This window comes from Chenopodium album, chromosome 7, assembly GCF_948465745.1.
Source record: "Chenopodium album chromosome 7, dcCheAlbu1.1, whole genome shotgun sequence".
In the NCBI taxonomy this organism is placed as follows: Eukaryota; Viridiplantae; Streptophyta; class Magnoliopsida; order Caryophyllales; family Amaranthaceae; genus Chenopodium; species Chenopodium album.
This window is the reverse complement of record NC_137840.1, coordinates 65,908,888-65,935,754: the sequence shown is the minus strand read 5'-3', so window position 1 is coordinate 65,935,754 and position 26,867 is coordinate 65,908,888. Positions and strand designations below refer to the sequence as shown.

Sequence of the window (26,867 nt, the reverse complement as noted above, 5' to 3'; positions counted from 1 at the left end):
TTGTTACGAACAAAGTCTCCCTCTTTCTCTCTCCTCTCCTTCAGTGCCCTTCTTCTTAAGGACACTTTTTTTCTTCTTTTTTTTGGGGATTTTTTTGGATTTTTTTTTTCATCATATAAACCGTTTTATTCACTTTGACACACCTTTGCTCGTATTCTCTCTCCTCCCTTCTTCTCAATTAAGGTCACCTCCAAAAAATAAAAAATTTAATTCATGAAATAATGTCATAGAAAAAAAAAACAAAAAAAATTAGAAAAACCAACAAAATTTCTTCAACGACTTAATTCATCTTTCTCTTTCTTCAAAACCAGGTACCCAGATTTTTATTTTTTGTTTTGTTTTTGTTATTTTTGTTGTTTTTAATTTAATTTTTGTGGGTTTTTTTTTAATATTTAATTTAATTTTTATTTATGTGTAAATTTTTCTGGGAATATTTGAACGTAGCCTTACTTGTTCTTCTCTCTTTCAGTTCTCCATTGACATTTGTATCCTCCATTGATGCAGCTTACGAGGTTAGTTGGTTGTTTCTTTTTGTAATAATCATGTTAATTTCACAATCTAGGGTTAATTGTTTATCTAATTTAATTTAGTTTAATTGTCAGTATATAGTTAATTTAGGGTTAAAATATTTGAACCTATTGATTCTAATTTGATTATTGAATTTCCTAAAATTATGTGATTTTTCGAGCTTGTTTTAATAATGGAATCAAAATTTGTTGCTAATGTGTTGCAGAACCTTTTGAATGTTAGTATTGAACTATGAAATTGGACCTCTTGGCGGCCGACCCTGCTGCCCTGGCTCAGGGACGGGCCTGTCAGCAGCATTGTATACCGGACTCGGGTGTTGGGTTAGGTGAATTGGGAATGGAAGATAGACATACAACATTTGATAGTCCTGTGACTGCTGATAAGAATTCTGAGGCTTTTATTGAGAATGCTGGTTTAGAATGTACTGATGGCGCTGAGGAGCTCGTGTGTGATGCTTTAGGTGAGAGGCTGGATGAGTTGATTCTTACGCCCCTTTCAGTTTCGGGGTTGGACATTAGTTTACAGGAACCTAGAGGTGAAAAGGACACTGCTTTGGTATCTTCTTCTGAGGAGGGTTTGTCTGAGTTGGATCATAGAGACGAAAATGCAGGAGATTTTTTTCCCGATACAGATTTTGAACCGATTACTGAGAGGAAGTGTGAGCACGATGATAACGACTCTGAATTGGGAAATGCATCAGACATCAAATGCTGCTTGAACAACTTATGTCTTGATGGGGGACCATGTGAGCGTGAGATAAACTCATTTCTGAGTGGTTTTGCAGAGGAGTATATGTCAGATACTAAAGCAGATTGTGTCAATTCCACTGATGGAGGTTCTGTGGAGGCTGTTTATTCTGGAACTATGGTTAATGGATCTTCAAAGAACTTGGTGATGCCAAGTACATTTAGATTGAAGGGTTGTGATGCTGCTCCTAATTTTACCTGTGCAGTTGATACTTTTAACCAAGGCGGTTACACAGAAAAGGATAATGCTGGAACAGATGGTGATACGTGTGAGTTGAAATCTCTTGACACTTCCTCTTTGCCTTTGCGAAGGAGTTCTAGGAGTAAAAAATCAGTACAGAAAGTTCAAAAGGCAAAAAATGCAACTAAACGCACAAAGAAGGCCTCTAAAGTGTCACTCTGTCGAAACATTGATTTTCTTGCAGAGGCTACAAGAAAAAAACGTAGTAGCTTGAGTAGATCAAATCGTTCATCTGGTTGGGGGATGTCAGACACATTGTCAAAGTACTTTCAACAGAGCAATGAGATTTCCGTAAACTTAATGATAGATCAAAGATCAAGAAAAAAGAAGGCAGGCCAAAAGAGCAGGAAGAAAAATAAGCTTAAGATGGTTGCAAGCTCAAATTTTTCAGACGACAGACAAGAAGTTCCTATTCGTCCTATTCGCATTAAGGTTACTTTTGGGAAAAAGGAAGAGTCTCGTAAGGTGGATGGCATGCCTCCAGTAGTATTTGACGCTTTACCTGGCTTTCAGCCTTCTAATGAAGGTAAGGGACTGAATTTATGTCCCTATATTGATAGTGCTGGAGGAAATGTGATGGATAGCTCAGTTCCCAAAGAGATGCCTGGATTAATACCATGCAGCAATTCTACATCAAATGTCCAGTTTTCAGGTTCAAACCTAGAGATTTGTTCTGAGTCAGGCAAGTGTAGTCTTGCAAATGCTTCTCAACTGGAATTTGAAAAGCGGGACAGCTCCGTTGCTGATAAGTTTTCAGACCCTGGTACATCACCTGATTCAGAGGTCATTGACCAGGCACTTGACTCTATTATTGGGCCCAGGGCCTCCTGTGGCAATGCCTGTCCCAAGAGTCACAGCTTCCCCGATTCTTCTGTAAAGAGTAAGAGCAGAAGATACAAGAAAGACAAGCTCTGTCTAGCAGGCAATCCTGTTTTGGAGTACCAACATAGTGCTGATAGAGATAAGGTGCCTACTAAGGGCGGACAATTGCAGAATTCAGTTAATGATGTTTGTTTTACTGATAATGTAAATGGGGAAAGTGAAAATCCTCCAAGTAACACCTCTGGCAGTGAGCTAGCTATAACAGAGTTGTTGCCGGTTGTTGATGAAGGTTGTCACAGGGCTTCAAGTCTGGACAATGGTTCTGATATCAATACTTGTCCTAGTATGAACATTGGGATTGAATCTGCAAATTCTGGGAGTTCATGTCAGTTGGTTCCTTCCAATAATAAAACTCAAAAAACGAAAAATTCCAAAGGTTCAAGAGCCAAAGGGAAACCCAAGAATAAGTCTAAGAACATGGATGTCACTGATCATCAAAAGGAACCTTCTAGCCTACTGAAAAGTAAAAGTAAGCTGAAGAGTAAGCACAAAGTGAGGGATTCTGGCATTTTAAATGAGGCATACACGATAAGGGCCGAACCAGGAACAGGTATCCAAAATTTATTGGTTACGTTTCTCTCTGGCTGTTTCTACTTGGTGCCTTTTATATGTTTTCTCCTATTTTTGAATCTTTTGATTATAGCTTTGCTATTCGAGCTAAAAGATATTGCTAACTGTTTCAGGGAATCATGATTTGGTTGATGTGGGAAGAACATATTCTAGCAATGAAGTGCTACTGGAGAATGCATGTTGCCTGGATCCTGTACCAACTGGAGCTGCGAACCAGACATTGGCTCCCCGTCTTGCATGGGTTTGTTGTGATGAGTGTCTAAAGTGGCGTTGCATACCTGCTAACCTAGCAGATACCATTGAAGAAACAGACTGCAGATGGTATTGTCATATTGCTGAATATGCTGATACTTTATTTACAAACAAACCTAGGTTGCATTTAGTGATAATATGCTGTTGGGTTTATGCTAGCCGTACATAGCTGGATATTTATGTGTAATGGACCATTTCTTGCTATCGGTCAGTCAAAGATTGTATGGTAATGCCTTAAATTCTTTTATGTTGCAAACACACATTGTCCATTTGTAATTATTGATTTATCTATGGAAGTTATCACCACCTAGTAAGGAGGTGTGTGTGGGGCTGGGGGGGGGGGGATCTGTGAAGGGTAGGATATGGACTGCCTTGACCTTTGTGCTCTCTAAACCTTAAAAGAAAGAGAGAACTTACATAAGGTAATAAAAGGCATAAGAGGGGTAAGTGATAACAATTGTAATGACAATAACTAATAAAAATAAAATAATAACATTGTTGACGGTAATAAAATTGGCATTATGAAGTGATAGGAGTAGCCTGGAGTTGAGCTTGAAATAAGGCTGGAGGAAAGGATTTATTTATGACTGTGTGCTTGATGTTTTCCTTCTCTGTCATTCCTCTTTGAATGCTCTTTGCTTCTATGTTGGTGATGCGAAAAATTATGCAATTTTGTTTGTTATTCATCAATATGACGATTGAGAAACAATCAGTTTATACCATTTAGGAGGGAGATGGTGTTTGTATGCGGAATATGATATTAATTCGGTCAGTCAAAGATTGTATGGTAATGCCTTAAATTCTTTTATCAAATGCACATTATCCATTTGTAATTATTGATTTATCTATGGAAATTATCTCCACCTAGTAAGGAGTTGTGTGCATAAGTGTGCGTGTTTGTAAGGGGCTGGGGGGGGGGGGGGGTTGGATCTGTGAAGGGTAGGTTATGGACTGCCTTGACCTTTGTGCTCTTTAAACCTTAAAAGAAAAAGAGAACTTACATAAGGTAATAAAAAGCATAAGAGGGGTAAGTGATAACAATTGTTATGACAATAACTAATAAAAATACAATAATAACATTGTTGACAGTAATAAAATTGGCATTATGAAGTGAGAGGAGTAGCCTGGAGTTGAGCTTGAAATAAGGCTGGAGGAAGGGATTTATCTATGACTATGTGTGCTTGATGTTTTCCTTCTCTGTCATTCCTCTTTGAATGATCTTTGCTTCTATGTTGGTGATGTGAAAAATTATGCAATTTTGTTTGTTTTTCATCATTATGACGATTGAAAAACAATCAGTTTATACCATTTAGGAGGGAGATGGTGTTTGTATGCGGAATATGATATTAATTGGTTGTGCTCTCTTTGTCCTCAATTGAATTGCTTATATGTGTACTTTTTAGGATTGTAAAGTATCTGTCTCAGCTAACGAAAAGAGTTGTAGGCTTTTAGTACCATATCTTTCATTATTTAGTAGGTCCTGTGAAGGATAGAATATAGACTACTTGACCTCTGTGTTCTTTAAACCTCAAAAGAAAGAGCAAACTTATATAAGGTAATACAAAACATAATAGGAGTAATAATAATTGTAAAGATATCAACTAATAAAAAATGAAATACTAATACACTATTGGCGATGGCAACAAAAGTGGCATTATGAAGTAGTTCTTGCCTTCTTGGAGGAGTAGCCTGGATTTGAGCTTGAAATTAGGCTGGAGAAAAGGATTCTTAGCTATGACTATGTGTGCTTGATGGTTGCCTTTTCTTTCATTTCTCTTCGAATGCTCTTTACATCTATGTTGGTGATGCTAAAAATTTTACAAATTTGTTCGTTATTCCTCAGTTTGACAAGGGATTGAAAAACAATCTGTTTAGATTATTTAGGAGGGGTGGTATTGTATGCGGAGTATGAGAGAAGTTTTTTTTTTTGTTTTTTTTTTTTTTTTGTGTTCTCCATTTGGCCTAAATTGAACTGCTTAAATGTTCATGGTTTTTTGAATTGTAAAGTATTTTTTGGGCGAATCAAAAGTGTTGTAAGCTCGTAGCACCATATCTTCTACTACCCTGTTCTTTTTTAGTTGCCACGTATTACTTTATGGGAAGTTTCTTTTTAGTGGGCATGTTTCTATTTTGGATAATATTTAATGTTAAATTGTCATTTTACCCTCAAAAATTTTAAGGGTCCTCTTTTTACTCCATTTTCTTTCTCCTCTCCCTTCACCATACCTGAACTCTCATACCCCTGTCATCATCTTCCCTAACCCAGAGGCAAAGATCACCACCCATTTTCCATTATCACCACCACTACAACCACTACCACCAATCACCACCACCACCACCACCACCACAACCACAACCACCAACCCCTCGTCACTTTTCCACAAGAAAGAGAGTTGTTTGGGGGTTGGAAGGAAGTGCTGCCATTAGAAGTTGAAGGTGGTGTGAGAGATCCTAGGATTTCGGGGGCTTTGCCGGTGGTTTGTAGTAAAGTAGTGACTAGGGCTTTGATGAGTTGGATTCGCCAAAGATCTGAGAAAGTGAGTCAAAATGGGTCACAAGATATGGGCTTTGACACATTATTAATTTTCCATTTTACACTCCTCTTGTCTCAATAGAAATCACACTATGTTTTCTTTGAAACAAATGTTTATTTAAAGTAGAGAAAAGTTCAAAGGATTCAAAGAAGAGAGAATTTCAAAGGGAGAAGAGTCACCTGATGGTGTTTGGTGGTTGTGAAGAATCTAAAGATGGACATATGGTGGTGGGGTTGAAGAGTTGAGGAAGGTAGGGATGTTGGTGGTTCTGTAAAATTTTTGTAGTCAAGAAGAAGGGTAGGTGGGTGGGTTAATGGATACGGGCATCTATGTTTTTTGTCATTTTTACTTATCCTTCCTTTATTTTTGTGCCAAAACCAAATATGTCAACTAAAAAAAAGGGAGCAAGTATTATTTAGAAACTTATTTTTTGGTTATCATTGGTAGGTTGTGAATTTGGGTGAAGGCTAATGTCTGGTAGCTGGTACTCATGCATATATTTATAGCTTTTCAGTTGAGAAAAGTTAAGTTTGTGGTTTTGCCTTATACTCTATATTTTATTGATTAAAATGTTGCTCATAGGACTTGCAAAGATAACCAAGATCAAGCTTTTGCTGATTGTTCAATTCCTCAAGAGAAGTCCAATGCTGAGATCAATGCTGAGTTGCAAATATCTGATGAAGAAGATGCTCGTGGTGGGCACTTAGGTTCCAAGGGTGGTGGTCTTGGGCAATCAGCAGGTTGTGTTTGGCTTTGCTAGTGGAATATAATTGTTCCAAAAGTTATTGTAGTTTATATAGTTTTTAGGATTTACTCTTCTTTTCATTTTGTCTTTCAGCTTTGCAGCCGTCAACTTGGATGCTAATAAAGTCTAACTTGTTTCTACACCGCAGTCGCAAGGCCCAATCTATGGACGAGGTTGGATGATTCTCCTGAACTTATTAAATTTTAGTGATCTTGTAATGTCATACTAGGCTGATACTCTTTAATGTGACAATTTCGATTTTAATAATTGGAAGCCGATGAATTAAGACGCTTCTTGACTTCTATATAAGCAAATAACAGTTTGATTGTGATTTCTGCTGGGGAAATATATATCCCATAAACTGCTCTTTTTCTTGATGCCTTTTCCAGTGTAATTTGATTTGAAATAAAATTTTGAAGTAATGTCCTGGAAATTTTTAAATGAAGCTTACACCTACAGTCCTACACACGTGTATGCACTTTTTTATTCAGTAAAGCTACCTTACCCTTTTGTGCTATAAATTACCTCTCTTATTTGTTCTGACTGTTCTTTTTAATCAGATAATGGTTTGCCATTGCAAACCTCCTGTAGATGGTCGGCTGGGCTGTGGTAGTCAGTGTTTGAATAGAATGTTGAACATTGAGTGTGTTCAAGGAACTTGCCCATGTGGAGATCTTTGTTCTAATCAGCTGGTAGGTGCTTGTTTGTGAACAGTGCTACATGCTAATATTTACGGTGAAATTCTATCTTTTGGGGACATGTTGTGAAGATTCTGTTTTCCTGCAGTTTCAAAAGCAGCAATATGCCATGCTGAGTTGGTTTCGTTGTGGGAAAAAGGGTTATGGATTGCAAGTCTTGGAAAATATCTCTGAAGGGAAGTTTCTCATTGAATATGTTGGCGAGGTACATATCTGAACTATTTGATTATTGTTTAGGTAACATTATATTTAGTAATATAAAGTATAATGCCTCAAAAAAAAAAAAACAAAAAATGCTGTCATTAATGGTCAGAGTATTTGCTCTGTTTTATGTATTGAGGTTGTTTGAAACAAGTCTCACATCATTTTTGTCTAGGTGCTGGATTTGCAATCTTATGAGGCACGGCAAAAAGATTATGCTGCAAAGGGCCACAAGCATTTCTACTTTATGACCCTGAATGGGAACGAGGTTTGTACTGCTCTTTTCGTGAATTTCTTTATGGGCCCCATGCTTTTGGTGTACAACAACTAATGCAGTTGCTGTAGGCATTTAAGTACCCTATGGTACTTTTATTTTACAGTCATTCTCATTGTTTATATCTAATTATTTAAGTCTTAGCAACACTTGTTGGAAGCTTATAAAGTAGAGGAAAATATATGGGGATTCGAATTACTATCTAGCTTTCAAAAACCCTCTCACCAAAGTCTGTGCAACAGACAGCGTATGAATATGCGGGGAAAACAAACACAAACAAGGAAGAAGACTAGAGTAGATTGATAGGTAGTTAACCGAAAGGTTAAGAGTTACAAATTTAATGGCTTTAAACCATAAATCTCCAAGGTTTCAATACAATTTTTCTGAATACTCTAGCTCTCTCTATTCATTGTTATATATACTACTTACTAGTGGCAAAGCCTTAATTACTACAACAACTATTTTTGTCCTCTTCCAAAAGCTTCCAAAATAGAACAGGTAAAGTAACGGTCCCCTGCACTTTTACCCCTCTGCCCTGGGAGGCTGTTGTGGTGTGTTTGTGCCCTGCTCGAGCCCTGTTGCTGCTGTCTTCTGTTGGTGTTGTCTCCTGCTGTACGTCCGTATGATGGGTGGCCTTTGGTTCATTGCAGTCTGAAAAGTCATTCCTAGATCTGCTAAAGGGAGATTGAAGTAAGAGATGGGCAAGCTCTTGATGACACCCCTAAACACTGAGATATCCTATGATTATCATATGACTTGAAAGAAACTTAAATATGAAAAAGAGCATTTTTATTTTAATTAGGTTGTCTGACAAGAAAATAGCAGTATTATCAGCAAATTTCGAGTAAATGTAATTTCTTGAAGAAGTTTATGGGGCATTGCACGTTGCTTTGTTCAATTGATGGAGCATCTTTTCTTCTATGTTGGACAGTATTCTTCTTGATTAATACCCTGCCCATGTAAGCTGGTGGAGGCAGGGATTTGGAACAATGGGACTGGATTTAGTTTGATTATTTTTCTAGGTCTCTGTTAAGTGTTAAACTTTTTTTAGTTTATGTGTTGCAGGTTCTTGACGGATATGTAATATTTCTGTCACGTGTTTGATGTGCTTCATTTTGTCCTGAATCACAGGTTATAGATGCAAGTGCCAAAGGAAACTTAGGTCGCTTTGTTAACCATAGTTGTGATCCTAATTGTCGTACTGAGAAGGTGAATTTACTTTCGACTAACTTGTTCTTTTTACCTGTGGTGTGAACTGTCTTTTTTCTTCCACATTTTTATTTATTTTAACTTATGGGGGTAAGTACTCTTACTGGCTACCTAAGGTATTTTGTATAATATTAAATGTCTGGTGAAAACTCTAGTACCTTCTAAACTATTTGAAAATTGTAATTTGTCTGAAGTTATACGTGTTTTTTCTTGATGGACTCTCAAAATGTGACAAGTCATTAATATATTAAAAAGATGACTTGCCCTTTTTATTTATTTATTCTTTTTGGTGTGTGTGTGTGAAATTTTGGTTGAATGGTACATATTATAGTTATTAGTTAAGCCATTGGGTGTGTTCCTTTTTTTTTTGGCTTGGTTTTATCCCCCATTGAATTCTTGTATTAAAGTTTGCAGTCTGATTATACTTGGAAGTTAAAGTATAGCTTACCTTAATTTATTTCTATCGATGAAAATGTGTTTTTATATCCTTTTCTTTTTGTTGAGCTACATTTTTTTTTTGAAACAGTGGGTAGTAAATGGAGAAATATGTGTTGGCCTCTTTGCATTGAGGAATATCAAGAAGGTACTTGTCTCCTTTTCTTCTGCTATTACATGAACCCATTAATGCTCTAATCCATTAGTATGAAGTGTTCATTAAGTAGAAACATAGTATACCACAGTTACTATGTTTGTCTGTAGAATATCACCTCTTTATGTTATCTTACTTTCTATTCTGTACTGGTGCTTTGAGTGAATTGCCAGAGGGGAAATGCTTTGTTATGTTCTTTGAATCTTTGTATGATGGAAGAAAGGAATTTTTTTTTTTCCCTTCCAAATCTCTGTTGACACTCATTATAGTTATGTTATGCTATAATTGAGTCAATGGATTTGATGTTAGGTCATAGTTGGCATCAAGTGCTTCTATTGTCTAAGCAATGTGCTTTATGACCATCCCACTTTGTATGGAAAATGGAATACAAAGAAGTACTAGTAGAAAGTAGGATAGTTTTGTATGAGGGGGAAAGGGAAAAGGGCTAAAGAAGGGATATAAAGGGTAAGTAAAATAAAGTTCTTAAATGTTACTTATTTTTGTGAGGGGGAAGTAAAAAGGAGTAAAATAGGGATATAAAGGGAAAGGAATGAAAAATTCTCTAATGTTACTTATTTATGTGGACATAGAGGGAGAAAGGGATTGCAATCCATACCATTGCCACCACTACCACCACCATGACGATAACACCACCACCACCACCGTCCCACCCTACATCCCTTCTCACTAGGCAACGTGGCGGCAACAATAGAGGGTGGCCATCTTTCTCTCTCTCTCTCTCCCCCTCTTTCGTGGGGGTGAGTCCCGGCAAACAAGCCGTTTGGTTCAGGTTGGGTTAGGTCGTTTTCGAGTCGCTAGTATTCGGGTCGGGTTCGAGTCGAGTCAGCTTTCGGGTCAATTTTGGGTCAACCTTTGGGTTGAGTTTTGGTTGGGTCAGTTCGAGTCGCCAAAAATAAATTCTCTTAAAAATTCTGTTGGAGGATTCCCTCTTATTTCAGTAATAATCGTAAATTTTTTTTTTTTTTTTTAATAATAATTAGAATCTAAGATAAGTTTCTTTTTAAAAAAATGTGAGTACTTATTGGGTCACTTCGTGTCGGGTCTCATCTCGGGTCGGGTCACTTCGTGTCGGGTCTCATCGGGTTAATCAATTTGTGTCACTTTGGGTCGGGTCAACTTTGGGTTTCGGGTCAATTTTGGGCCGGGTTATTTTGGGCATCGGGTCGCATTCAGGTTAACTCCATTTCGGGCTGTGTATGGGTTAAAATTCAGTTTGGGTCATTTTCGGGTCAATGATTTGGGTCAATTTTGGGTTGCTGGTCGGATCATTCGAGTCGGGTCAGAATTGCGAGGTCTAGGGTTTGGTGGATTTTGTGATAATTGGGTGAATGGTGGATGGGGTAGGGTAGTTGTGGTGGTTGCCTAGTTGGGGTTATTTTAGCCTTTAGGGGTGGTTTCGGGGTGGTAGCGTGGGTTTTTGTGGTAATAGGGGTTGTTTTGGGTAGGGTGGGGTGGACTTCACCTTTTCGAGGTGTTAGGGTGGGTATACATGGTGGTTGGTTGATTGGGTGATTTGGGTTAAGGTGATTTGGTGTAGAGGAGTTTGGGGATTGGTGTAATTCCATTAGAGGGATTGAGGTAGGGTAGTCATGGGAGAGGAATGTGGGGGAAACATAGTGTTAAAGGGAAAGATTAAATGACCTTTATAATAAAAAAGGGAATCATCCGTGTTCTTTTACTTTCCCCCCTTTTTTTCCTTTCCTCCTAAACATGTGCCCCCAAAATGTTAATTCTCCGTCATCTGTAATTGGTATGGTAAATGCTCTGTTTATTTCTCATTCCAAGATAGAGAATGGGCTGGTAATTGTGGTGATGTAAACGTCATCTGCATTGGCTTGCCTGGGATATGATAGCTGCCGTAAACTGTATATTTGGCATTGCCAACGTGTAAAAGATCATTTTGTGGCCCCTTAGTTATCTCTTTTACCTCTATTTTACTTCCTATTGTTTTGCCAGAAAGTCTTCTATTGTTTTGCCAGAAAGTGTGCATACATATTGCAATAGTGATTGGAAAACATGTTACCCTGTGAGGGGAACTTTGTTTCCCATGTTTTTCCTCAGTCATTTTCTTTTCCAAATCGTTTATGCATTTGAAATGTTATTGAAACAACTATTCAGGGGATGTGTGTAATAATTCCATACATCAGATATGCCCTATGACCAATAAGTTTCAAACCTTGTGGCAACCCCTATGAGTCATAGTATCAATCGCTGCTGTCTCTATACATCCTACTGCTCCTCGGCTTCAGTGAAAAACCTGTTTGCCTTTCCGTTTCACACTCCTGCTTGATATCTTCAACCGCCTAACCTGGATGGCTACATTGATCTTGATTGGTGTAACTGATGAATTTTGACAGACTATGGGAAACAGTTGGACAACAAATAGATTCCACTTTTGGTGGGTTTAGACTCTTAGGAGGCTGTTTACAATCAATTTATTAGAGAGTAGATAAATATATATGTTTTAATAAAAGATTCCTAGCGTCTTCCCCTGTTTACAAGAGGAGGTGAGGGTTAAAAAGACACCCTGAACCTCAAAGAGGCACTGCATAGACTCTGTAGACTGAGTATGATCTTGTTAATTTAATTATTTCCGGTTAACTATGTCATTGATGTAATAGTTGATGTGCTATGATGAATATTCACAAGGTTGTAACTTGACATGCAGGGTGAAGAGTTGACTTTTGACTACAACTATGTACGGGTATTTGGTGCTGCTGCTAAGAAATGTCACTGTGGTTCTCGTAAGTGTCGGGGTTATATTGGAGGTGATCCACTCAATACACAAGTAATTGTTCAAGGAGACTCAGATGAGGAATTTCCAGAACCTGTTGTCATTGATGAAAATGGTAAAATTGACCGTACCCTAGAGGATATGAAGGCTAAATCAAGTTATCAGGATGCTGAACAGGTTCTGAGTGAAGATAACTTGACTCTCAAGAATTCAGAAGTTATAGTTGAAGGACAAATGGTGAATAAAGTAGACTCTCTGATTGATGATGTTGGGCAATCACAGATCGTGCTAGTAAAGGACTCCGTTCATGAAGTTCATGAATCTACAGATAGTTCATTAGACTTGGGACCTGAGAATTTGAGAAATGAACATATATCTGCTGTAGAAAATCATACTTCAAAAACAGCACATACAGGCACACTAACATCTTCCCCAGAATCGGATTTACTTCATGTGGATAATGCAATAAAAAAGTCTCAATACGGTTCAATTGATTCTAAGGGTAGGGTGTCTGAAGTTGACATTGAGTGTGAACCACCTATTGCCAGACCTCGTTCTCGCATGAAAATTTCTCGTCCGTCTAAATCTGTTAAGAACCGCAAGGTTAGTGGCAATTCAGCCAATGTTGGGAAGGCTCCTCTATTAGCCCAGAGATCAAAGATTTTGTCCTGCAAACCAAAGAAATTACTGGAGGGTTCTGTCAATGGTCATCTTGAAGCAGGTAGGTTTATTTTTTATATTTATATATTTAGTTATTTATATTATGATTAACCATATGGATAATACCTTTTTACTAATAATTCATGTAACTCACAGTTGAAGAGAAGCTCAACGAATTACTTGATGCTGATGGTGGTATCTGCAAAAAGAAGGTATGGTTAACTGACTGTTGTTTTGAGATATGGTTTGAACACTTTCTGTCCTTGACAATGATAGTTCCCTACTTCCCTCTCTTAAATGACCACAGATAAAAGACCAATAGATAAGATAACTGTTGGGATTCAGGTGCTGAATGTTTGTTTTTTGCTTTTCTTTCCTTGTAGGATGCCTCTAAAGGCTACTTGAAACTTTTGCTTCTAACTGCAGCTTCTGGTGATAGTGGCAATGGGGGATCAATTCAGAGGTGAGTTATGGTTTAACTGTTGAATTGGTTTTCTTGTTTTAATTTCTCATCTGTCTCAGTGTAACACTGTTTTCTTTCAATTTCTATTATGTCATGTTTAATTGTATTGGTCTCTTGAGTTATTCTTCCAATATCAGGCAACGAGGTCTAATCTCCTTTACTGAGAAATCAAAATGGTTTTGATAGAGTTTGGTTCTTTGGAGAGGGAAACTTTATGTACTCTACTAATGGTTTATTAGAGTTGGCAAAATGGAATTTGATCTCATATCGATTCGAAGAAGGGGATTTTTTTTAACTAACTCCCTATGTTCTCATATTATTGCAACACTTACCATTCTAAAAAGTTTCAAAATATATATGATTTGGCTGATAGGCTCTCTATCTATGTCGTGTTCACGTTGATCCCTCTTTATATTCCTCTCTATCTCTCTTTATATCACATAAAAGCAAGTAATATTGTTGTTAGGGGGTTGAGCTAGTAACATTGGGGCTAATATTCTGTAGTTAAATGAAATGGACAGTCTTGGAATTTTTGGTGTCAATTGTATTGAATTGGCTGAAATTGATCTCAGCTTGAAACTTACTAGATGTTGATTTTTGCTTCTTTTGTACATGATTGTATGACTCTGTAGGCCAGCTGACACTGTATTAAGATAAGATTTTGGAGATCTCTCGGTTGAAAATTGCTATTCTTAGTGAATGTTTGAATTGAATTGAGCTTGTGATTCTGCTCTCTTTGTTTGTCCTGGGTTTGTGACCCACTGTATTTTTTCTTTCGTTTGCTGCAGCAATAGAGATCTTTCAATGATACTTGACGCGATATTGAAAACAACATCCCGCGGGGTGCTTTTGGACATAATCAACAAAAATGGTATTTTGTTTGTATTGATGTAGCATCTGCCCTGCATTTGTTGCATTCCTTGATGCGTGAAACTTCTTTATTTTCCAGGTTTGCAGATGCTACATAATATGATGAAGCTTTACAGAAGCGATTTTCAGAAGATTCCCATCTTACGGAAACTTCTTAAGGTATGCATGAACCTCTTGGTCTTTGATAAAGTATGGTGAATCTGTTGTTTTTGACAAATTTGGATTCTATCTTACAAATTTGTTTTTGATAAAATATCTTGGTCTTACATGTATTTGATTAATTATGTTGTAAATCACATGACTGACGTGGCTATTATCTAGAATAGCTTTGATGTGGTTTATTGACGCTTTTCTGATCAAAAAGTGATGTATTTACTTCATGGATATTGAATATCTGGGTATTATCTACAAATGTTTATCCAGATGTCAAAAAAAAAAAAAAAAAAAAAAAAAAAAAAAACAAAAAAAAAAACCAAATGTTTATCCAGGAATAAATACATGTTTGTTTTCATTTGGAATAGGAGGATTTTATAAGTTTCATCATGGAAATTAGCTAATGGATTCTTTAGCCTTTATTCTATCAGGCACTGCAGGTCTGCAGGATAACATGACAGTATTTTGTTTTTTTAGATTAGAGGTGATTTAAGTAAAGAAGGCTAGAGAAAATTAGAATAGACACTGTCTTTTAAATTGGAAGCAAAAATTTGCATTTCTTTCTAATTATTACTATTTTCTGTAAAGAATCAAAATACTTCTTTTGTTTATGTCTGATTTATGTTAATAAAATCCTCTTGAGTTAGGTGCGTAACAGAAAAGAAGCCATTACTAGTCAAATAAAACTTCCTTCTATCAACCTGTCCAAGGTTCTAAACTAATGACCATATAACAGAAAAGTAGCCTTTACTTAAGAGGTTTTTTATTTATTTATTTTTTTTCCCCTTCCTCTCAATGGACAATTTTTTCAACATACATACCAATAATTCACCCATAATGCCAAGGAGTTTTCTTTACTATTTTCAGCAATCTTTCATGGATGATTAAGATATATTTTTTCATACATTTCCTTGCTTTTGAACATATATCTGATCATTTTAGATGCCTTGCTGCTATGATATATCATTTATATGGTCTTTTTAATCGGAATGTGTTCAATCTATGTTACTCAATAAAAGAAAAATTTTGCATGGTTGTGGTCTAAATGAAGTGCTATGTATCCATTCTCTTGTCCTAGTAACACATTACCAACTGATGTGGGAGTCCTACAGCTGAAGATTGTTGTCCCATTCTTTAATTTATCACATATGTTTAAATTTATCCTGTATTACTTGGGAGGGATTCCGGTTCATTGTGTGTGTCGGTGACAGTAGATTGGAGTATAATTTAATTGTGTAATCCAAACAGTAGAATTCCGATATATCTGGTTTCTGTTTGCTGAATTTCTTGCTGTGTACTTCATTGCAACACTATCGCATTTTGAAGGTTGACTCTGACCTCTGCCAAAATTTTGAATCTTTGTCACCCCTTGATATATGTCTACTCTTGATTCGAAGTTTACAAATGTTGACTGCTAATGTTTAATTTATGCTGAATTTCGGCATTACAGTGTTATATGCTTATAAGTACTTTCAAGAGACTTTTTGAGTACTTTCATGAGAGTATACTTCTACATTTGTGACAAATTCATTGGTTAATATTTGGTTTCAAAGACCATGAAAAGTCTAAGTGGACCTGTATAGGGGACACTGGGTATTTTTAATTTTCCAAGCAGACTACAGTTTCTATTAGATCAAGCACTGTATCCGGTCTTAAAAAAAAAAAAAGTACTGTATCTATTAGCCTATACCGCTGCTGTATGTCACAGCTGGATCTAAGTTTAGATTTGTTAGAGATTAATGAACATATTAGCATATATGTATGAGGAACGTAATATTGTGTTGACAATGGGCTAATTTAGCTAAAAGTAGCAAATGAGAAGTCATCCAATCCTGCATATGCTATGCCCGTTGTATCCTAAAATTATTGTTATCCTTAACTAAAGGTAATTGCACATCTGAAACTTCTAGCCTTAATCTGCTGTCATTTTGTGATCTGCGGTAAATGAAGTTAAAGTGATTTGTTCATATCCTTGAGCATTGTTGAATAATTAAGAGCTTAGCTGGTTATGGATAAGGCTGCTTCTGTGTACTCTTGGAGATTATCCCTCCTGCTGTTTTTTTTTTTATTTTTTTATTTTTTTTAATTTTATAATTAAAGGATTTAATTGAGATTGCATGCTTCTTAGTTATGTTTAAAGCAAGTGGATGATGCATATCTTGAACTGTGTTTGGAGTAGGACATCTACTGGTTAATTAAGGTTGATTCCATGTAACTGCAACCTTTGCCAAGCAGCAAGTTCTATTCTGTTGTCTACTTGCTTATAGCTCCTTGTGATGCTGTTTGCTTCTTAGTTACGTCTAAATGTGTGCGGATAATGCATCTGTTAAACAATGTGGGATGTGTTTTGCAGGCTTTGGAATTTCTGGCTAAGAAGGAGATTTTGACTGTGGATCGCATTAATGAAGATTCTGTACATCCTGGAGTTGAGAGGTTAGAGAAAATAATTTAATTAGCTTGTTTTTCAATTTCTTTTCTGGCATTTGATGAATTGTTTAGAAACTTTGCAAGTGAAAGAAGTCTACTGGATGCTTTCTGATTAATTGTGCTGAATCACTGATAGCTTCAATTAGTTCACATTTTTTTTTCTTCCTGGGATTGTCTTTTCTTTTTGGCCTCTACTTTTAGGCTGTTGTGACTTATCTACGATAAATAAATATAATAAGAGGCTGTAAAGAGGAGGTATGAAGTCCAGATTTAGAATTTGCTGGTTTTGAATACTTTCTAGTTTTCCGAGTGATTTAATGCTGATATCTGTTTTCTCAAGGAAAAAGTATGAAGGCTCATATATCTGGTTTTGGTTTTTGTAAATTAAAATATCGAATAACTAGGTGATCTTTTAAGCGATACTGAGTTTATATTTTTATTTTCCAAAATTAACACTGTATAGTACTCCATTTATGAAATAGATATTGGGCATTTTGTATCAAAACAATTTCCAAGACTTAAATAATAAAATAAATATTTTCATTGGAAATGACGTTTGTGGTAGAAAATTATTGTTCTCTAATACTCATACATATAAATCAATGCAATAAAATATTGGAAAATTCTCAACGGTAACCCCCAACTTTTGCTACGAACCAATGGTAACCTCCCCTTTTTTTAATCAAAAACTTTTGTATACATCCGGTTTACACTAATATTAGTGTACATCGAGCAGTATAGGGGTAACTTTAAGCCAATTTAGGGTAACTTTTTGCCTTTTTTTGGGTAACTTTGAACATAATATGATTTTTTTTTTTTATAAATCGAACAAGAAAAGTTTTATAAGGGTGATAAAATTACTTTCAATCACTAATAATTGAATTTTAGTCATTTAAAATGTGATTCTTTACCAATAAAACGTAGATTATTTTTATTTGTATTGGGTTACTTTAATACATATTAGGGTAACATTTATTCATTTTAGGGGTAACTTTTGATCACTTTAAGAGAGATTTAAAATGGATGTACAATAATTATTGTACACCCGATTTTTTTAAAAGTTTGTGTTTTTTAATTATACAAAATGACCCCAATTAACAACTTTATCTCACTTATGACATTAATGAGGGTTAATTAATTAAAAAAAACTATGGTTAGCTTTGAAAAAAAAAATAAAATAAAAAGAAAAACCACCACCTCCACCCTCATCCCCACCAGATCTAGCCAGCACCACCACCTCCACCTCCACCCTCATCGGAGCCACCTCCCACCCAACCCCCTCGTCTGAAACACTGACCTCACACCCAAACCGCCGAACCCCAGGCAACAACTCCCTCGCACAGCAGCCCGCGACTAACCCACCTCCCTACCTCCACCGTTAGCCGCCGAATTAACCACCAGCACCTCCAATTCGATCACAACAGCCACCATCGCACTCAGTCCACATCAGAGCCACCACAAGACCCTTCAGAGCCGGCGCTAATTCCATTGAAGCGGTCACTCCTAGTTTGATCTACAAAATCCAATTCGTGTTTGGGGTTCAGCGGTGTGGGGGTGGTCAGGGTTCCGAGATCGGCGCTCTAGTGGGGTGACGGTGAGAAGGAGGAGAGGGAAGGAGGGTTGTGGCAGGGGATTTGGGAATCTGGCTTGGCGGTGTTTGAGGTGGAGTTGGCGCACCGGCGGTCGGAGGAGTCTGGGTAGCATCGCCGGCGATCGGAGGAACTTGGGGTGGTGTGCCGGAAGGGAGATGGTGGCTGGGCAGTTTGTGGGTGGTTTTTGGTGTTTAAGGTTAATTTTTTTAATTTTTTTTTTTTTTTTTAAAATATAAATCTAACTATAGTTAATATTTAATGAAATTAGGTTATGAGTGAGATGAAATTTTTAACTAAGGTCATTTTGTATAATAAAAAAAAGGGGAGGTTACCATTGGTTCGTAGCAAAAGTTGGGGGTTACCGTTGAGAATTTCCCTAAAATATTTTATTTAGTGTAACTCACTAAAATATATCCAGCTTAATTAACTTGTTTAGGAGGGAAAACTTGATTTGCTATAGTTTAGACATTTAATATGAATATATAGATATAGATGATGGAGTGCCTTGGCTATCTTTTGATTGATTATCCATTTGCTTCACGGAGCTTTACAATGTTGTTTTCATCAAGTTTTTTTATAAGTAAAATACAAACCCTCCTTTTAGCAGTTTTCATGCATTCTGTCAAGTCAATCTTCTTATCGCTTCCTTGCTCTATGCTCAACATTTTCTGTGAAGTGAAATGTATATGAAATGTATACCATTGAATTTAAGTAACTTTAAGTGTTCACTGGTGTCATATTTAATTTGCTAATTAAACTTTAACTATCTGCTGCAGTTTGAGGGAATCCATATTATATTTCACAAACCACAAGGATATCCAGGTAATGTTCCTGTTTTCTTATATGAATTATACATGTGAAATACGTTTAATTTGATAAATCCCCCCCCCCCCCCCCCCCTCTCTCTCTCTCTCTTTTATTTTATTTTTTTTTTATTTTTAATGTTGTGCTACATTCATTTTGGTCTTGGCTATCTTAATATGAAAAAGAAGCCTAAGATTTTCATGTTGTGATAAAGGCTAATTCCTGTTTTCACCTGAAATAAAGTGTTCAAATTTGATCTGAATATTTCTGAAACGAGTAATATGTGGCTCAATCATTAACCATTATGGGGCTCAATACGAATATGGGCTTTTGTATTCTAAATATTTTTGTTTTTTGGAACTCGACCAATTGTTTTGCGGTACCATATGCATTGACACTTTTATGACCTACCGTTATATGCCATTCTGTTTCATGGATTGTTTACTGTCCTATGCGTATTATGTCTTTCCTGTGGAACTAAATGTTAACCATCACAGTGGCAGTATGGCAGAACCATATTTCCTAAAAGGTCCAATCTGTTTAGTGATAGTGTTCTTGTTTTGTTTTTCTAGTGTTCTCATTTATTTGTACATGTCGCTGCATGTCTAATGTGGTATGCCAACTTAACCGAACACTTTCCAGCTTCTGCCAACCCAAAAAATGGAAGATTTCCATTGAGTGCAATAAGTATAAGTCTGTGTTCAGGATTTGATTTATTTTGTGAAAATTGAATCCCTAGTTTTTCTTCTGCACCAGGTCCATCAAATTGCACGGAACTTTCGGGATAGGTGGATTCCTCGAAAATTCAATCGAGTTGATCGAAGGAGAGAGTTTCGTAGAGGTTCAAACTCTAATAGATATTTTGGAACATGCCATCATTGGAGAGAGCAAGGAGCAATGGAAACAGAACGCATAAGTTGTTCTGATCAATCAGGAATAACGAACAATCCTGCTGATGCTAGAACGCAAGAGGCCTCTTGTTCTCAGTTAACTGATAACCAGACTGTTGTTAGCAGACCTCGGAAGCGTAAAAGCAGATGGGATCAGCCTGCAAGGTCACCCAAGAATATTAGAACAAGCCCTAAAGTTGAAGTTAGTGAAGGGGGGCAACCCCATGTTATTGAGGCAAAGGAAGATAGTGGTTGCTCTGGTGCTCAGAATTTACCCAAGCATAGTAACAAGGGAACAGATGATGTGATGCAGAACTCCGATGATGATGCACCTCCTGGGTTTTCTTATCCACGTGATCCTGTTGTTGATAGTCCCCCTGGATTTTCTTCTTCTCTACAGTGTTCAGTTCCATTGGGCCTTCTCCAGGAGAGATTCAATCCACGTTTGCCTGTAGCATATGGCATTCCCTTGTCCATCATACAACAATCTGGAACCCTTCATTGTGGAACTGTTGATAGTTGGGCAATTGCTCCTGCCATGCCTTTTCAACCCTTTCCACCACTTCCGCCTTATCCACGTGTTAGGAGTCTGATGGGTGTCCAGGAAGAAGCAAGGGAAGGCTACCATTCCCATGCTGGTGATCAAAGGGATCAAGGCATACCGAGTACATCTGGGGCAAGCTTGTTGAATGCACAATATTCTGTTGCCACAAATCAGAATGCATTACATCATGAAAAGGGATTGCGAAATTTCCCAGGGAAGAGGCATAATCGACAGAAGAAGTGGAACAACCAGAAGCCAAGGCCGCCATGGCTTCGGAATCTAGATGGTTGGGGTTTCAAAGGGAATCATCCCTCGCATCCCAGAAATGGGTCATTTGACATAAATATGGAAACAGTAGCTAATGAACTTAATGATCAGCATTTAGCTGATGTAAATTATAGTATAGAGTATGCAGGCAATTCTTGATAGGTTTTACAGCATCTAATTTCATTGATTTTTTAGGAAAACATTCACAGGCTCCTTGATTTTGTATTATTTCATTCCTAGTTGCCTTTTACTGATGGAGATCGATTGATTCATTTGAGACAGCATCTTCAAGCTAGGTTCGTGTCATGACAGATTCGGAAGGGTGAAGGTCAGTTGGTATTAGGGAGTTTTGTAATTGGATGTCAATCTTGTATAGAGTGGGATAATTATTCCTGTCATTGCCTTACTCATACTTTTAGGCATCTTCACAATGTTGGAATTGTAAAAAAGAACAATTTCATCTATAAAAAATTGAATGTTCAAAGACTGAAATTTCAAAATTTAATCATTATGTATTTATGTTTATTGCCATTTGATGTAGTTTACTAAATAACCTTCACTTATTTAGTAAACTAAATAGAAAACAAAACTAAGTTTATGATTTTATACCAGAAATAGTGATTCATCTGCGTAACATTTATTTCCAAATTCATGTATCACCTACCATGCAGCATCCTTTATCAATACAACTCAGAAAAAGAAACGTCCTTTGCCTGTAAAACTACAAGTCAATAACTGTTACAGAAATCACTATCCTTTCGTAGCTAGTCTCCCAAGTACTCGACCAATCATTTTCACCTTACTGATGAAATCCCACGAACAATCTACATTTGAGTTGTCCCACATTGTAGCTAGTCAATAATTGTTACAGAAATTACTACCCTCGTAGCTAGTCTCTCAAGTACTCGACCAATCATTTTCACCTACTGATGAGATCCCACAAACAATTCGCATTTGAGTCGTCCCACACTGTAGCTAGTCATAACCATTGTAGAAATTACTATCCTTCTTTGCAAGTCTCCCAAGTACTCGACAAATCATTCTCACCTTACTGATGAGATCCCACGAACAATTCACATTCGAGTTATACCATATTGTAGAAGCCGTGAGAAAAAATCACGCTTTTTTTTCCCCCTTATCGTAAAGCTGTAACACAACTGAGTAATTTATATTGATCTGTCCTTACCAACATAGACATGAAGTGACTCATCACCATTAGAACATAAAATGTGTGGTGCATCTTTTAAGTAATTATCACAACATTAAATAACTTGTACAACTTTACCAGAACCAGGTGAAGAAGAGTACTATTGTACAGAATGTCTAGCATTCCAGATTTCCAGACAACAGAGAGAGTAAAGAAATTGTTACTTTTTGAGTGTGTCATTTGATTAAGTAATTAACCTTTTAGAGGAAAAAATTACGCATAATTGGTCAAAAATTATGGACTGTAATGTCAGTATTGTCTGACAAGTCGTTGGCTTCCCATCAAACCCATTTATATCACTTGTACTAGTATCATGTGACATTTCTTAACACTTTACTGTCCTCGGGAATCCTGATACTGATGGCTAGTGTTTTTGCAAGGCGAGTTCTATGGCAATTTCCATAGCAATGGTTCGGTGTGCTACTCTCGACGATAAAATCACATTATGTGAAATGTGAAGGTCCGGACCTTACCAGCCTACTCAAGCAGTAATGGAAATAAGTTTACAAAAAAAAGTACGTACATGATCAGGATACTCTGGATATAGTTGTATATTGATGACATGACTAAATGTTATATTCGTTACATACTTTCATTTATTTCAATTACCACAATTTATTACCATCTGCCAAACGTTATTAATTCCATCAACCATGTTATTCCCGTTCCTGTTTGGCTGTTACAGTCAGTGAGAGAGAACAATATAATTTTAGTTGATATTAGGCCTATCAGGCAACATATTACTGCAACATCAAACAATATATGTATCCTTCAATACTGCAACATTGCATATAGGAAAAAAAAAATGAAGTCAAACTTGAAAATTGAAACAAATTGCAAACAAGAAAGTGATGCAGCTGATGAACCTGTATCTCCTACAGGACAATACTTAAACAGCAAAGCCTTAAACTCTTGTATTCTAGCCATCCTAGAATCTGAAGTTCCCATAGACGAATCGTGTGCATTGCCACAACTTCGAGACGTGTTTCTTCCCATTAATCCCAGGTTTTCATCTATCATGGTAATCATCTTCTTCTATTTCTATCAGTTACTAACACACAGCTTAATATAAAATGTCACTGACTAGTAATTTTCTTCTAGCAGATATATGACAAGAAGGGTGTAAGACAGTGGAAAAGGGTGGAAGTGAACCTTCAAGATCACATTTACGTTCCTAGTTTCCTGGAAGGCTTATCAAGTGAATCTTACGACGATTATTTTGATGAATATCTGACAAAAATCAGTGTGGAACCACTGCCACAAGATAAGCCTTTGTGGGAACTTCACATAATCAACTGCCCAACAAGCAAAGCTGCAGGGTACATAATCTTCAAGCTTCACCATGCACTTGGTGACGGCTACTCTCTGATGGGAGCACTTCTTTCCTGCGTAAAAAGAGCAGATAATCCTTCCCTTCCGTTAACGTTTCCTTCAACTCGAGCAAGATCAGAAGTTAAGAACACTAATAGCAAGGGTTGTATGACAAAGGTGCCAAGAGCTTTATCTGCAATCTTCAAAGGAGCTTCTGATTTTGGATACAGTTTTCTGAAAAGCACTTGCATTGCAGATGATCAGACACCTATCAGAGGCGAAAGCAAAAGAACGAGTTCCAATCCTCTCAAAGTCTCTACTCTTGCATTTTCCCTCGAACAAATCAAACTAATCAAGACAAAACTAGGCACGGTATGTTCTCTCTTTCCATCTTGGTCTTTTTGTCTTGTATTATGTTGAATATGAAAACTGAAGCATTGTATACTTGTATGAACTGCTTTCTCCAATGCCATTTTTTAGCATTGTTATATACATTGCCATGATGTAATATATATTCATGTATGAATTGAAATTCTAATCAGGCATTTTGAGACTATATCTATATGATCACTTTGAACTTTTGAAGTAAATATTTTTAGAATCAGAAGCTCTATGTTGAGAAAAAAAAATCTATAATCTCATGCATCATTTCCTTAAAATTCAATAAACAGAAATATACGATACAATTTCATTATCCATATTTCCTGATGTTAGTAAAATAACAGCTTTAACACAGCATTTTTTTTCCCCTGCAGACAGTAAATGACACTATATCAGGCATAATTTTCCTGGGGACTCGACTCTACATGCAAGAAACTCAAACAAAATTCTCCAACTCACGGTCCACAGCAATGATGATGCTCAACACAAGGATTACACGAGACTACATGTCTCTTGAAGAAATGACTAATGCACAAACAAAAATATGGGGAAACAAGTTTTCATTTTTGCATATAGCACTTCCTAGATCAATCAACACTGAATGCTCCAACCCCCTTGATTTCATCTATAAAACACGAAAACAGATCAGTAGGCACAGAAATTCACCAGCAGTCTATCTCACTGCCCAGTTCTTGGAGATTACAAGAAAGTACAAAGGATCTGAGGTACACATTAAGAAAATACAATTCACAATCCTTCTAAGTTTTTCCGGTCATACTTCATTTACATCTTCGTTTAAGGCGTGTAGAAGTATTAGTGAAAAATTCTTGCAGGTTTCCTAAGTGACTACACAGCTTTAGTCACAGATCATCTGTCATATTGACTACTGAGAATGGAGTATTTAACCTCAATTCATTTGAAACTTCTTTCAGGCAGTGGCGAAACACATCCATAGTACATTGAGTAAATCAAGCATGTCAATGACAAACATGATTGGTCCAGTTGAGCAAGTAACATTAGCTGGTCATCCGATAAAAGGCATGTACTTCATGGTTACTGGCAGTCCTCAGGTAAACAAAGTAAAATATTTAGTCATATATACACCAAAAATTTCTCTTCTTAAACTTCAAGTATTCAAATCAGATAATTTGACAATTTTTAACACAACAAATTTCTAAAATTAAAAAAAAAACAAATTAAAAAAAAAAACCCTAAGTTTAAGATCAATAGCTAAAAGCTGATCAAAAACTGGATCAACCCACTCAGCTGAGCTTCAGGAAATATTTTTACCCAACCCATTTTTGCATTTTTTGACCAAGATCCAAAACTAATTTTGTTACAACGTTATATTTGTGTCAGACACAATACTTCCTAAAACAGGCAAACTTTTTGTTGAAGTCCAACCCGTCTCATGATCACCTCTAAAACTTTCTCTATTAAATTCATATATTGATCTAATCTTCCCCTTTAATCCATTTTAGATATCTTGAACCTTCAATTGTTAACGTACACTTTGTTTGGATACAAGGAAATGAGGATAAAGAAAGAGATGAGAACAGTTTCGATGTTCGGATAAAAGATCTCCCCCACCTCCTCCTCCCCCCTTCAATAAACAGTAATACAGTATCCCTCCAAAATTGGAGAGATTCTTTAGAAAAATGAACCCCACTTTCTCCCTCCCCTTTTTTCACTTCTGTTTTGATATCCAAAGAAAGTGTAAATGTCTGTTTCCAAAATCAATGCAAGTAACCAACCACTAGAACTTATTTTCTACATAATTTGACAATTTTTTTCTACCACTAATGGTTCTATCATTCTATGGACTTGCAGAGCCTGGTAATAACAGTTATGAGTTACACCCAAACTTTGAGGATTGGAGTTGGATCTGAAAAGGGCTTCATAGACTCACAGAGGTTGAATTCATGCATCAAGAATGCTTTCGAGTTGATCAATGAGGCAGCAACAAAGAGCAAATAAGGACAACTAATACAATATTTATTATTGTAAGCTAAGAGTTTATCCTATATTAGAATTTGTTCGAGATTAAGAATGTTTCCAAAAGACCAAAACTAGTAGAATACTCTTATGGCAACAATTTATCTCCTATGTATAACTCCTGCATCATCAATTATTATGCAATTAAGCTTGAACCTAAGACGGCTACAATCTATCACAGCTATGCGCGTAAGAACCAAGAAGAACACTCCCAGGGCATAAGAACCATCACTACCATCTGAAAAAAGAACAAGTATTAACTTCTTTTTTTTTCCTTGGATAGACCAGAAGATTTTATTACTCTGGCTCAACTTTAAGGCAATATAATAACTATGTTAATTGAGAATGTTTAATGTGAACTGCTCTTATAGTCAGGCCTAAGTATAAGGTCACAAGATGCTTTGAATACGATTCTATGCTCGTTTCTTGGATTACAAAGCAACGGTATGGTATGTATGTTACTCCTTTTACATGTAAGTTACCTTAAGCGTTAAGCCTTCTAGGCATTGATGAGGTTCTTGTTTAAGTAGGGCATTTTGAGATGTTTTCCTCCTAAATACTAAAATAAAAGAAAATATTTTCTTTCTTTGTTACATTAACAAACGTTTTTATGAATATTTTTTAATTCATATGTGGGCTTGTGACCTAGCATCTTCAACACAAGATAACTAGATAAACATTATAATGAAATAGAGCAAAAGAAAAGGCCATACTAAATAAAATATACATATTATAGGACAGAAAAAATAGTATAAACAAATTACGTACTGTAAAATTAAGACGAAAAATAAAATAAATATATTATAGGACAGAAGTAGTATAAAACAAATTAACGTACTGCAAAATTATGACGAAGATAGACATATTAGTCATGTCATGGATGGTTCAAAGTCTTCAAACCTAAAATAAAAATTAAAGTTTTGTACAACGTTTGAATAGTTGAGTTGCGGGACAATGAATTTTGAGCTGGCTGTCATTTTCAGTGCAAACGGTAGAAAACCGATTATTTATAGTCACTAAAGTAGTCAATAATTCATGCTTTCAAAAAAAAAAAAAAAAATCAAAAACTCATAATTACA

At 36.4% G+C, this 26,867-nt stretch overlaps 2 protein-coding genes across 2 annotated transcripts; both read left to right on the top strand.

The window, feature by feature from the left end:
- On the top strand, positions 1–21,399 carry LOC145639213 (histone-lysine N-methyltransferase ASHH2-like). Its single transcript, XM_081690388.1, has 19 exons — positions 1–311; positions 470–512; positions 734–2,947; positions 3,081–3,288; positions 6,336–6,493; positions 6,592–6,671; positions 7,059–7,190; positions 7,285–7,401; positions 7,573–7,665; positions 8,803–8,880; positions 9,407–9,463; positions 12,159–12,945; positions 13,041–13,096; positions 13,268–13,347; positions 14,136–14,218; positions 14,297–14,376; positions 16,724–16,803; positions 19,166–19,211; positions 19,950–21,399. Exons 3-19 carry the CDS (start codon positions 760–762, stop codon positions 21,051–21,053), a joined length of 5,427 nt encoding a protein of 1,808 aa, XP_081546514.1. The 5' UTR covers positions 1–311; positions 470–512; positions 734–759; the 3' UTR covers positions 21,054–21,399.
- Positions 21,400–22,905: 1,506 nt separating this feature from the next.
- Positions 22,906–25,770, top strand: LOC145640501 (wax ester synthase/diacylglycerol acyltransferase 4-like). Its single transcript, XM_081691772.1, has 5 exons — positions 22,906–23,122; positions 23,206–23,784; positions 24,168–24,518; positions 24,726–24,863; positions 25,624–25,770. Exons 1-5 carry the CDS (start codon positions 22,907–22,909, stop codon positions 25,768–25,770), a joined length of 1,431 nt encoding a protein of 476 aa, XP_081547898.1. The 5' UTR covers position 22,906.
- The last annotated feature ends 1,097 nt before the right edge of the window (positions 25,771–26,867 follow it).